Source organism: Bufo gargarizans, chromosome 1 (genome assembly GCF_014858855.1).
Source record: "Bufo gargarizans isolate SCDJY-AF-19 chromosome 1, ASM1485885v1, whole genome shotgun sequence".
Taxonomy (NCBI): domain Eukaryota; kingdom Metazoa; phylum Chordata; class Amphibia; order Anura; family Bufonidae; genus Bufo; species Bufo gargarizans.
The window spans coordinates 60,243,900-60,258,015 of record NC_058080.1 but is presented as its reverse complement, the minus strand read 5'-3'; the positions used below and the strand labels follow the sequence as shown (position 1 = coordinate 60,258,015).

The 14,116-nt window shown below is 43.5% G+C and overlaps 1 protein-coding gene across 2 annotated transcripts in view; it reads right to left on the bottom strand.

Annotated features, from left to right (window-relative positions):
- The window catches only part of GRK4 (G protein-coupled receptor kinase 4), a 186,513-nt gene that overhangs the window by 60,480 nt on the left and 111,917 nt on the right, over positions 1–14,116 (bottom strand). For both annotated transcript variants that reach the window (XM_044295702.1, XM_044295694.1), the window contains exons 3-4: positions 13,309–13,421; positions 7,483–7,560 (exon numbers count right to left, since the gene is read on the bottom strand). In XM_044295702.1, the coding sequence (XP_044151637.1) occupies positions 7,483–7,560; positions 13,309–13,421 (191 nt within the window). The remainder of the gene's footprint in view (positions 1–7,482; positions 7,561–13,308; positions 13,422–14,116) is intronic.

Here is a 14,116-nt window from a genome sequence, read left to right as displayed (position 1 = left end):
CCATTCTATGGACAGAGGATAACATCTCACAATCAGAATACCCCTTCAAGGTAATTTAAGTTAACGGAAAAAGCAGTTAACAGATAAGGCCCAGAGGTCAACACTGGTGGGCTTCCACAAGCAAGCTCACATGTATTCCCGAAAACGTTGGCTGATCGGATCTTTTATGCAGCCGCAAAAAAAAATTTGTCTGTAGGCAGCACATCTCCCTGTGTGAAGAAGGTATGTGCTGACAACCATATGCAAACTTTATGGGAGACAAGTAGTCATTCGTCCCCCATGCAGTTTGCAGAGGGCCATGTAGAGGACTTTTAAAAAAGAGCATCAAACGACTCGTTATATTGTCTATTGACACTCATTAATGTCTAAAAGGTCCCAAAGGTTGAGAATGTAGGGTCTACAGGTCATCTAAAGATACATTACGGTGGCAAAGATGGGATGTTTAAGGGCAATAGTATGAGATTAGAAAAACATGGATGCTTTCTACCAGATTGACTTATTAGGATGTAAGATTCTTATGTCTACCTATGACCCCTTAATTACCCAGCCCAATAATACTCAGAGACTTACATCTTGGTGAAGGGCCGTAGCAGCCAATTTATTAATAAATAAATTACAACAATATAAACCTCTTTAATGATAAAGCTTCAACACACAGAATAAAGTGCAGTAACACTTGAATCCAACATAAGCCGACCTACCCATCCTTATAACCTCCCCTATCTTGAAGGATCCTAGAAGGCAAGTGCAACCCAAGCCAACTGAATACATAAATCACCACCTCCACTTGTATTGCAACCTTACCCTTGGCCGCACACACCAACACAAGGGCACCACATCCTCCAATATATAAACATATATACCCCTGTGGGCCTTTTAGCCCAAACAGGAGCCCCGATCTTTCCACTAACCAAAACTCACGAGATGCACGCTCTAACGTGCCGTGCACCTGTTAACCCTTGTTTTGCCTCCAAGGATCCCCCATTTGCCTGCCACCAACGAACATAGGCGAAACCTTACCTATGTACATCCTGCCACACCTTAAGGGCTGTCTCTAAACCTTTCTGAAGCCCCAACGCCCACAAATACATTCCCATTCATCCATCCATTCCAAGTGTACACCATCAGCCCGCAAGAATTGAGGCACCACCGCCTCCATCTCTCTGTGTCTCACCACAAAACCACCTTGCCTGCGCAGAAAACGCCCCACTTCTTTGTTTAATTTCACCCAAGTCATATTAATACTCTCTACTGACCTCGCCATTCTCCAAGACCGCTGGGCCACCACGTCAGACCACACAACCAACGAATCCGGGAACTCTGTCAACAGTCTCAATAAATCTAACTTCATATCCCTTTATACATCTGTTGATCGGCGAACCCCTAAATCATTACCACCTACATGCAGCACCAGGATATCAGGTGGCCGATCAAGTGAAGCACAAACATGAAACTCTGGTAACACCCTTCCCCATAAGAGGCACGCATACCAATCCACCGAACTTGCAACACTTCGTGGTAAAAACCCAACTGACGTCCGTTCCGTCGCACGTCAGCTCGCAAAGCCCCCCAGTATACATAGCATTGACCGAAAATCCATGCCAGACACGAAGAGGATCCTGAAACCAAAAAACAAAATCATGTGTGTTAACTCCTTAACAACCCAGGACGAGAATGCTCATCCGAAATGGCCGGTACTTTGCGCCCCAGGGCGAGCATTCTCGTCCTGAGGTCCTTCCTCCCCCTCATGTGCGCTGCTGCGATCAGCAGCACGGATCCGGCTGTAACTGACAGCCGGATCCGTGCTGCATCCACCAGCATCGGTGATAACGCCGATGCCGGTGTATTAACCCCTCATATGCCGCGGTCAGCGCTGACCGCGGCATATGGGAGGTTTGCCCTTCCTCTCCTTAGCCATCGGGTTCCGCACTGCGGTGGCGGGCCCAGAGGGTTGCCATGGCAAAAACGTAACCGACGTTGCCGGCCCCTTAGTCTTCTCCAAAGAAACCTCGAACCTGGCCGCCACTCGTTCCATCTGATGCAGCGAAACCAAGCATACTCGAGACCCCGCTGGCCCCAGAAACAAGAAGTCATGAAGATAATGCAACACAGAATGCCAACTAGCCTCCTGTTTCACTGCCTATTCAATAAAGGAACTAAACGTCTCGAGCAACGCGCACAAAATCGCACAACCCATCGGCAAACAACAATCTACATAAAAATGACCGTCTCATTTAAAACCCAACAAACGAAAACTGTGAGGATGAATTGGCAATAAACGAAACGCCGCTTCAATATCTGTTTTCGCCAACAGTGGCCCGTATCCAAAACTATGCATCCACCTGACCGTCGCATCAAATGACGTATATAACACGGAACATAAATCCCTATCAATGCCCTCATTCACTGAACCCACTACCGGAAACGAAAGGTGATGAACGAGCTCCCTCTTTGGGACTAAGTCCAACGGCGAAACCCTCAAACCCGGCAAAGGACATTCCCTAAACGGGCCCACAACACGTCCCGCCTGTACTTCTTTGAAAATCTTCTCCGAAACTACCTTTGGCCTCTGTAATGCAGAACTCCAATTCCGCCACACAACCCCAGAGCCTTCCAAATTACAAGGAATCCGAAAACCGTCCCTAAAACCAACCAACAAAAACTCTGCCGCCTCCCTATTTGGGTACTTCTTTAAAAATGGCTCCATCTCATGTCCCTTTCCTTTTCCTTGCTTAAAACAACATGACAAGCTGTGGGCGCCACCACAACCTGAGCACTCATGTTTATATCGGCAATCTGAAAGGAACTTACAGCCTTTCCTGTTCCCACTGCCTGATTCTGTTGCAGAGGGTCCCCTGGCCACCCGACGAAAGGACTGAGCCCCCCTCTTGGTACCGCAATCAAACAAATTCACAAACCTATGTCCTTGTGGTCCCACCTAATACAAGGCCTAACCGCCTTCCTTTGCCGAAACTGCTCTTCATATCTATGCCAGGCCACAACCCCATATGTCCGATAAGCCTCTCCAATGGCATCCATATAACAAAATAAAGCTGAACAGTGCCCTGGCTCTTTTCCCTACCACGCTTGCTAAAATAGGGAACGCCTGTAACCAGTTCCTAAATGTCCGCGGGATAAGCCAATACCGCCGCTTCTCCTCTTCCTCCTTTTTGCTCTCATCCGACTTAACTCTGTCCAGGTGGAACTTCTCTAACGGAAGCAACGAAAATATCTCCACATCTTCATCCCTCCAAATCTTCTCCCTGACCTCAGGCTTCAAGTGAACCCCTAAAGGGCCCTCAAAGCAGACATACACCTCTCCCCTTGCCGCATCAGCAAGCCTGACCTCTTCCCCGGTTGTCCTTTTTCCGCCACCACTGTCCGTCACCCCTACAGCCGATGAACTCGCTACCTCTACACCAGCTGCCGAGGACGCACCTGCCAGACCAAGTTAGTTAACCCGTTCCCCAGCCCCCACCGCCACATTAGGGGCCCAGACCGCCACAGGGGACCCTGCCGCATTTGATCCTAAACGGAACAACAGCGATAACATGCCCATTAACAATTCCTGTGCAAGGCCTTTCGTCCCACTAACACCCCTCTGACCGCCGGAACTCCCCCCCACCCCCCCAAAACAACCTTCTGACTCAATGTCTTCTCACCTGGCTGTCCCTGGCACGTAATCGCAGCCTGCTGTAGGAGTCCTCGTGGTGGCATCCCAGCCAGTGTTCCTGCGGAAGGACAGACTCCGGATGCGTCCAAGTCGTCCGGTCGTCCGCTCTATCCCCCACACTCCACGACTCCTGGCTCAGCTCCCCATTCTCCACATGCCGGACCACCGGCGACCCCACCCTAGTCTCCAGGGGGTTGGGGTGACTCAGTGGATATGACGCAGATGCCTGGCCACCACTAGGTGGCCGCTGACCTCTTGCTCCTCTTCCATTCTCAAGCTCCCTGTGACTAGTGCCAGGAGCTGTCACTGCACACATCGCAATCTCCTCCGCTGGTAACTGCCCACTGGGCAGGACTAAACCTGCTCCCCTTGATGCCACTGTCCTGGGAAGCTGACGACTCCTAGCGCGAGGTTGCAGCGCTGGATCTTTTTCCCCACCGCATCCCTGCCTGTAGTGCCCCCTTCAACCACTTCCACACCGGGACTCCTGTCTTCTCCTGCGCCTGCATCTTCACACAGCGTTCTGCCACTGGCTCGCTCCTTAATGCGGGCATCCAGTAAGGAGAACGCCATCGGTTATGTCTGGTATTGCACCTTGCTGGAAGAAAGCAGCCATGTTTGTCTAATGACCTGATGACCTATACTCTGGATACAGTAGGTCATCAGTATCTGATCAGTGGGGGTCCGACACCTGGAACCCCTGCCAATCAGCTGTTTGAGAACGCATCGGCGTTCGCAGTACCCCTTTAACTACTATAGTTTGTGGTTTTTTTTATTGTAGACAAAATGCTGTTTAATGGATTGCACCCAAAGAAAAGATCTGCCTGAACGTCAATATTCAGATGAAAAAGGCAAAAACTTTCACTGTTTTATTGTTCTTCTTGGAGAATATTTATTTGATGAATACAAGTGTAAGGACATCATATCAGCTGGAGTGGAATGTGCTTCAGTTTACAATATGGTATTTCAATACTTATATTTTTGACCCTGGGCGCACGCAATTACATCTCCAATTACCACCATAGATAATATATTATCCAAATGCCACACTTAAAAAAAATCGTTTGCATTTTAGAAGGAAAAACATATAATCTACACACCTACCACAATCGGCATTTTCTTAGTAATTTGTCTTTTGGGTAATAGTTTGTGAGCTTTGATTCCGAGCCAAACAAAAACACACTAAAAATTAATTTCCTGTTGCTGTTGTACTTGGCTAAAGACATCTGGTAAGCATTTCGAAGGACTTGGAGGGTGGATTATAGAAGAGAGCCACAACTTTCCACAAAGCAGAGGGCAAAGAGTGGCCTAAGAACGCTCCGACATAAAAACATCAGCGCGTGGTCAAATTATATATGTTACAGTATATACACACACTAAATATACACAAGGGAAGGGGGCTCTTGGGCCCTAAACTGGGACTGGCGATGTCACCGCAGCCACCCCGATGATGTCATTTCATATTACACATACAGCAAACTTACTACTCGAGCGACTAAAGCCATTGGTGGAGTGTTAGGTCTACTGTCGGCCCCCATCATATGGACCCAAAAAAATGACTTAGGTGCCCCCTCAGAAGCATGACCTGCAAGAGCTTTTCAAAGGAACTAAGCTTACCAAGAATTTTATTTACAAATACATGGCTAAGTTTTGTGGGGGAATTGTATTTCATCTTTGGACATTATTGATCATAACAGCGACTCATCTTGGGTAGCACTGTCACCCTGGTGGAGTGTGAGGTCTACTGTTGGTCCCCGTCATATGGATGACACAAAAAAATTACCTGTGTGCCCCTGCAAGAGCAATGACCTGCAAGAGCTTTTTGGGGGAAATGGTAATTCATCTTTGGAAATTATTGATCAGTGACTCATCTTGGGTAACATCGTCACCTTGGGGCCTGGGTTTGAATCCAACTAAGGAGAGCATCTGCATGGAATAAGGATTGTAAGCCCTGTTGGGGACAGGAGCAAATGCTGGTGACAACAACCTCTGTTTAGCATTGTAGAATATGTTGGCACTATATTCAAATAATCTACTGGAATGGTTTCTCCATAAAATGTTTTGCTGGAGTTTCATTGATGCAGCTTCAGGTTCAATAGCAAATTTTTGGGTGACAACAGTGGTTATTCAGAGCTCTGGAGTAGTTATTCCTCCTCTACTTGGACCTGTTCCTAAACACATGTATAAAAATAAAATAAAAAATTGGGAACTAAAATCTGAAGTAAAAAAAACAATATACTGTATATTTTAACCTTTTAGCATACGTCTGGATATCCTTGCCTCATTTTGTGTTTTAGGAGCAGCGCCAACAGAAGTTGACATTTTTTTCTCTTGGATCGAGCACATTTGATGAGCTTTTTCATTTCAGGTTGTGAAGTCTTGAGGCACAATCTAAGAACCAATTAATGACTCTACCATATGTTAGTGCACTAGTGCCCTCAACAGCAAATAAATACTACTTGAGACTTGTGAGTCACCTCCTCAAGATTGTTCACGGGATTCCTCAAACCACACAGTAGCAGACATGACAGCTGGGCATCAATAAACACCTTCTGGTACTTCCAGCTTGTGGTAGAGTAAAACCACTGACCTCCCAGTCAATGTCAAGGGCAAAAGCCTTGGTATTTCAATGTTGCAAAAGATGAAATTAGCACTGCTAGGCCAAATATGTCACAACCAGTTTACTTGTTGTGTTCTTCAGACCTAGATTGTAAAGGAGATATCAGTGCAAAAGTGTCCACCATTAAATCGATGGAAGTTAAAGGAACCTACAGATGTAGTCAGCATGATTTTGACACCAGCAGCATCAGAATGGTCAATTTAACGCAATTTGGTGTATTATTGTAATGTACTTTTCATGCGCTAAGCCCGTCAAAATATTGGTAGCTACATCTGCTTAAGTCCCCTAAGTCCTTAGAAGTCAGTGGCCATGTTCACAGGACTGCTTAAAAGTTATGGCCATATGTAATCAACAGAAAAAAAAACCACTAAAATTAAAGAAACCCTAAAATTTTAGATCCTCTACATTGTGTTTTGGACAACTTTTTGAAATATCACAAAAAGGCAGCTGGACTTCATGGACAAACACAAATGCACACAAAGACCTAGCCCTTCTCCATCCTGTCTTTTTCTACACATCGGCATGGCAGCCCTCATTGAACTCGGGAAATAGTAATGCAAAATCATCATCTTAGAGTTTCCATTGGAAAACAAATCCTTGGGTGAAAAATGGGTGGCTCAACACTGTGCATTAGCTTAATTTACTTGCAGGCTGCACAGTTCATTACTTTCAGTAAGGACAGAGCAGATTTGAATTTCTGTAGTCCTTTACTTTCTCCCTTCTGAGAGAGAGAGAGTTAAAATTGCAAGCTGTCTGTAGAGTTCTAGCTAACAAAGTTATGGTATTACTGAAGGCTGGACATGGATTAAAGCAGACAGTCAGTCTCACTCTCTGCCATGTGAATGGGGTGTGATTTCGGCTGTCTACTAACAGTGGAAAGAGTAATGTGAGCAAGTAGGCTTGTACAGTGACCGTGACTGGGCTGCAGCTCCACTGTATCTGGTGCAGAGCAGATAATGAGCTGTAGAGAAGTCTACAACTCAAATGGCTCAGCTTTAAAGAAAATTGATCTAAGAGCATTGAGGTTTTTATTTATATTTTTTGCTAACGGTAAAGCTTTTAAAAAAAAAATACCCTTTGGTATTATAAAATAGTATATTATGGTTGATATCAGTACTTCAAAATATGATCAAAATGAGATAAAGACTACATAAAAGTATATGTGTTGGCTAATTCAAAAGTTACTTACCCCGTTATTGAAGTAGGTATACAAAACCTTGAGACCATGATCTTTGCGCTTCTCATCTGAGGCCACCTCATATTCTGTCTAATAAAGAGAAATATTAAGGTTTATGAGTTGAAACCAATAACGATCAAAGAAAAAAAAGAAACACAATAAAGAGATTACAGGCAATACATTCTTCTGTAAAAAGAAAAGAAAAGAAAATAGTTTAATAAACACCCATTATTCTTCTTGGTAGAAGTTAAAAGAGAACAACATTGCTCACCACCTACAAGACTCTGTTCTCATATGCTTAACACCTGCAAAACTGAGGTGTCTGTAACATATTCCAGGCCGACACATGGCTGTGCTGGACTTCATTTAGATTAGAAGGCTAAATATTGCTTGCCATATATGTATACAATCCATCTGTTGTAGAACAGGCGTACTGGAGAGACACAAAAATCCAAGTGTAGGATTAAAGGAAATCTGTCACCAATTTTATGTTGTCCTAACTAAGGGCAACATAAACTAGTGATGGGTCCCCTTGGGTCACTTTCTTTAATTGCCATTTTGCTAAAATCTTGTATTGTACAGATCCGGCACACGTTGATGAGTCGCGAATACTCATAAGCTCCTGATTTTCTCCACCACCTTCTGCTGATTCAGCAGAGAAAGCCAGAAGCTCATGAATATCAGGACTTGTTGGCATGTGTTGGAGCTGTTAGAACCTAGCAGTATAAAACTGGTGACAGAACACTCCTCAGCACTTGTGTCTGTCAGTACAACTCAGAGGAAAACCCCCATGGGCTATCAAAGAATATATCAGTACAGGAATGAAGCTATGCTGACAAATGAGAACAAGTGAAGAGAGCAGCATCCTGGACACACAGATCTCACATTTAGATTTCAAGTCCACCCGAGAATAGTCAAACTAGGAGCATGTTTTAAACTGAATATCATGGCGTCTGAACATAAGTGAAAAAGTACAGACAGCAGCCTAAAACACAGTGCAAATTTTTAACTTAAAATTACAACTAACATATGTCAAATCATTTTTTTCATGTCCAATGTATCCCGGCCCTAACCTTTACGTTTTGGACAATCCCTTTTTCATAGAGGAGTCCACTGGCAAGAAGATCAAAACAGAAATCCTAGCCACTGGGACCCTCAGAAATTAGCTGTAAACGACTGTTCTATCAGTAAGTGTGCAATTTCAGTGTTTGTCCACCAAAGGCAAATTGAGGGAACTAAACTGCAGATTGCTAGTTACACTGACGAGCAAAAGGTAACAATGTTTGGAACTTTTGACTTTCAGGCTCCATATTTCACCATCCACTACAGCTTCAAACGAGAGACTAACATCATTTTTATAGACAATCATCTTGGTTATCTCATACATAAATTGGACTTGCAACAATTTAGCATATAATTAGTTATGCAGATACTTGTCATGTAACTTCATTGTTACTGTTTTGCACCTGGTGGTGGAACAATCTTTTTCTTCTTGTATACTACACATTACAACACATTCCCTAATAGCTCATTGTGTTATTAGGTTGAGTCCCAAGTAAAAGATCGCTGGTTCAAATCGAGGAGCAGCCATGAAGAAGATTTCCCAAGAAAAGAGAAACAGCAGTAGAAGATTGGAAACGGGTGATTTGGAGGAATGAGAGGAAAGTCAATACACTGGGCTCTGATGGGTGCAAATGGGTCTGGAAGAAACAAGGAAAAAAGGGGCTAATGGATTGAGAAATCGATGGAACTGTCAAGTTTGGTGGAGAAAGCCTGATGATATGCGGTTGCTTCAGAGCCAAATGCGTTGGATACCTGACCAGGATCGATGGTGGTCTCAATGCTGAGCTATATGTGAGTATCCTACAAGATCAGCTACACTTGTGCACTCAAGTACTATGGGTATGAAAAGGACGACATAGTGTCCCAGCAGGACAACAATCAGAAGCATACGTCGAAATTAGTGAAGAAATGGTTCAATGACAATGAAGTAGAAGTGCTGGACTGGCCCCCACAGTCCCCAGACCTGAACCCAATCAAACACTTGTGGGTAGAGTTGAAGAAAAAGCTGTATTCGTACCCAAGTGAGTCGACCAGTATGCACCAACGTGTAGAAGAGACCTGGGAACAGATTTCGGTCACGACATGCTTGAATCTGATCGAGAGCATGCCCAGAAGGATCAGGCAGTGTTGAAAGCAAAAGGTGGATTAACAATATAATAATAAAATATTTTTAGAAAATAGTAATAATTAAAATTTTGAAATTTAGGAGCAAAACAGTAACAATGCAGTTACATGACAAGACTCTGCATAAATAATTATCTGCTAAATAGTTGCAAGTCCAATTTATGTAAGATTGTCTATAAAATGATGGTAGTCTCATGGTTGAAGCTGTAGTGGATGGTGAGATATGGAGCCTGAAAGTCAAAAGTTCAAAACATTGCTACCCTTTTTCTTGTCAGTGTATAAGCTCAGAGGATCCTAACACAATACAGAAAAATGGGTTTTCTAAGCAAGATAAACCCTACTACCCACTTCAGCCATCTCCATGGAATTACTAGCACTGGTCCAGTGATTATATTTTCTGATTAACAAAATTAGCTGTGCCTTGTTTTGGGAATTATTTCATAGATAAATGTATTTTTTGAGGAAACATTGAAGCAGTGTTTAAGAAATGCCCCCAAAAAATGTGCACAAAGGCCAAACTCCTGGAGGACATCCAGTCCTGAGCTGATGGGAACACATAAGACTAAGCATAATTAAAATTTCTTGACTAAATCTACAAAAGCTAATAAACATATGCTGAATCATTAAATAACCGTTTGAGAAATGTTTACGCAGCTCAATGACTTAATGGAGGTGAAACTAAAGAACTGACTGGCCCTAGTGCAAAGATCTCAATGGTCAACTTCAGCACACAGGAATCCATGTGGAAAGGAGAAGAAAAGTCCTATATCACTTAGATCAGGGATGGCCAACCTGTGGCTTTCCAGCTGTTGCAAAACTACAACTCCCAGCATGCAAAGACTGCCTACAGCTATCAGCCTACAGCAGCATGGTGGGAATTGTAGTTTTACAACAGCTGGAGAGCCGCAGGTTGGCCATCCGTGACTTAGATTAAATAATAGATTGAAATAATGATTGGACATTGAAACCATATCATCCACGGCCAAGATGTTTGTTTTAAATTTTATTGCATTTTCTGCAGCAGGTTTAATTTTTCAACTTTCGGAAACCCCTACAAGGCTGATGCCTAGCAAACCACACAGCAGGAAGAAGATGACAACATCAGAGTCCCTCACTCTTGTCATCTGTCAATCTAAGGACGTGTTGATGACGCATTGCTAGCAGTGCCACACTTGAGTGGAGTCAAAGGCCCGTTGTGAGGCTCTCGAATCATTCAGGCTCTTCACTAATAATCCATGAAACATCAAGTATTTTCTCCAGAAAGTTGAATTAAGTTACATAAATAGAAAGTTATAGCCAAATACCATATTTGATGTGTTAGTGTTTTTAGACAGACATCTGCTGAAGACCGCGTTGACACATTATTTGAAATGTTAAAGTTAGAGCTTCCAGTGCAAACATCTGACAGTAAAAGTATAACCAAGTTGTTTAGTGTAGTCCATTTTTTTAAATCTTATCACAATCACTTGTATGATAGGTTGGGTCACTAAGCACACATACTTTCCAGGTGAATTTTTTTTTTAATGGGATACAAAGCCAACTTCAACAGACAATTGTCACGGTCCCTAAGGTGACTGATGTCAGGAAATCAAGGAGATTGGCTGAGCATGGAGGAATCTAACAGTCTCCTTGATTTCTCTTGATTCAGTGTTGATAGGGTTAATGACAACTTCCCTTTTCTCAGCTGTTGCTCAGTGGTCATCACTTCTACCCTTTATACCCACCCCACCCTTCTGACTATGCGGTTTATAGCTTCATTTGGGTTTGGCTGAGCTGGTGTGAGATCCTCTCTGGTGTTCCTGCTCGTCCTTCTTTACAGAAGTTGAGTGTCGCGTTTGTTTGTATTTGTTATATTCCCTGTTGTTGTATCTGGGCCTGAGACAGAGACTTCCATTCGTCCATTTGGGGGGGGGAATGGGTTGTCTCTGGTCCTATACTTATTCCAGGGCCTTATAGGGAAATCAGGGCCTAGGTATCCTGCTTATGAATATTCCTATCTCCAAGGTCTATTCATATTAATAGGTAGTCAGGGCCAGGATTAGGGTTGTCTAGGAGGTGACCTGTTTCTTTCCTAGTTTCCAGGCCCAGTTACTGTTCCCGTTCCCTCCTGTGTTCAGTGTGGAGTCGTTGTCCCCCACACTGATCGTGACAACAATGCTGTTTAATATATTACTCGAGATGCCAGCTGAACAAGAGGTCATTATATCCTTTGAAGTCTATGGCCATCCTAAGCTGAATGACCGCATAATGAAGGTTTGAAACACATTAATTGCTAAAGAGAACTTTAAAGACTGAAAGTTGTCCAAAAAATTAGGATGCTTTAAATTAAAAAATTTCCATAAAATGGATCTAGCAGTTAAATTGGGAGTTTTTCTTCTAGAAAATTCATAATAGGGTGACACTTCCTATTTAGAGATCACTTCTTAGCTGTCATGGAAGAGAAGGAAAGTGGGAGGAAGGAAGAGATAAATAGGGTGAAGGAGGGAGGAAGAGAGTCAAGAAGAGAGGGAGGAGTAGAAGAAGGAAAAAGGAGGAGAAAGGATGAAACCCAAGAAAAGTGTAAGGATGAGCAGGAAGAAGGGTGTGATGGATAAAGATAGCAAAGATTATAGGGAAGGAAGGAAGGAAGAAAGGGAAGAATTGAAAGAACAAAGGTAGGAAAAATGAGAGGGAAGAACAGAGGAAGGTAAAGAGTGAGGAAGAGAGGAAGGTTGACCCTGGGTTCACACCTGAGCGTTTTACAGCGCGTTCAAACGCGCTGTAAAACGCTTAAGACATGAAAACCAATGCTTCCCTATGGGAAGGGTTCACACCTGGGCGTTTTACAGCGCGTACGAACGCGCTGTAAAACGCCCGACGCTCAAACAAGTACTTGAGCTTCTTTGGGGCGTTTTGACGCGCGTTTGTGGCCATAGGACACTGCAGTCAATGACACAAACGCGCGTCAAACGCGCGTTTACTATTACAAAAAACGCGCATAAAAACGCGCGACAAAAACGTGCGTTTGAGGAACGCTCAGGTGTGAACCCAGGGTTAGAGAGAGAAAGAGATGAAGGATGAAAAGAAGGAGGGAAGGAGGGTAGAAGAAAGTTAAGGAAGGATGAGAGGGAGGAAGAGAGGTAAGATGAGAGAGAGGAGTGAAGAAGGGTGGAAGGAATTTAGAAAAGAAGGAGGGAAAAATGAGAGGGAGGAACGATGAAAGGGGGAATGAGAAGGAAGAAGGAGGCAAGAATGAGAGGGAGCAAGAATGAGAGAAAGATGTATGGGAATAGGAAATGTCCTCAGAAATTTGAGAGGGTGTGGGGTTCTTGGTGCTCTTCACCAATCACAGCTGTGCCATCCCACATGTACTCAGTACGAAATATATAGGATTGCGTGCTTAAGTATGTCATGATGCATGTTGGGTGGGGGGGTAGAATGGAAAACATATTTGTTAAGTGACGTCACGTGCTTTGTTTTACCTGCTTTATTGTCCCCGTGATTGGATTGTAAGGAAGAAAGAGGGGGATTGTAGGAAGAAAGAGGGGGAAGAAAGGGGAGGAGAAATTAAGGAAAAAAGTAAGTAACAGAGGGAAGACTGGTGGAAGAAAGACAGAGCAGGATGGAAGGCAAGGACAGAATTGATCGATATAAAAGTAAACAAAAACTTACCACAGCGTCTAGGAATTCAATACACCTCTTCAGTTCCGGTCGGGTGTCGCAGAACTGTCTGAAGAGAAGTCTTCCAATTGGTTGCTTCTCACATACGGTGCTGTAGTCTCTTTCTGGTGGACAGAAAACGAGAAGCAACTTAGCTGCAAAACATTGTAGAGCGCCAAGAAACAGATACATAGCGCCTCATTAAGCCGGAGCTTAATCACAATTGCTCAGTGGGTTCCCCACAACACATCGGGAGGTGACATTTAGCTTACTTTATATATAATTCACTTTTCATTTTCAATAATATGCCTAACGACCTGCTTACTGACTCACCCTGGACTTATTTATAGAACCATCATTTGCATTGGAACGAGCTTGATGTGCATCTATACAAATCATAGCTTTTCTACTGATGAGAAGAACTGGCCGTCAGCTCCACTAACGAGAGAGAAAACTGGGAAAAAAAGAAAGATTTTGTAAGGCTACTTTCACACTTGCGTTGTTTCAATACCGGGAAAAAAAAAAATTCCGTTTAGGTCTCATGCATTATGAATGGCAAGAAATCCATTCAAGATGCTTTCCGTTCCGACAGCATTCCGCTTTCTGACCGGAATCAAAACCGCTGCAAGCTGCGGTTTTGTGTCCTGTCATAAAAATGGGAAAAAAACGGATCAGACACTAAAAGCAATATATGTCAATGATGGCGGATCCGTTTTTTTAGAAGCCTAAAAAAACTGATCCGTCACCCATTGACTTTCAATGTATTTAGTGGAAACTGATCAGTTTTTTTCCTGTTTAAATTTTACACAATTGCATCCTA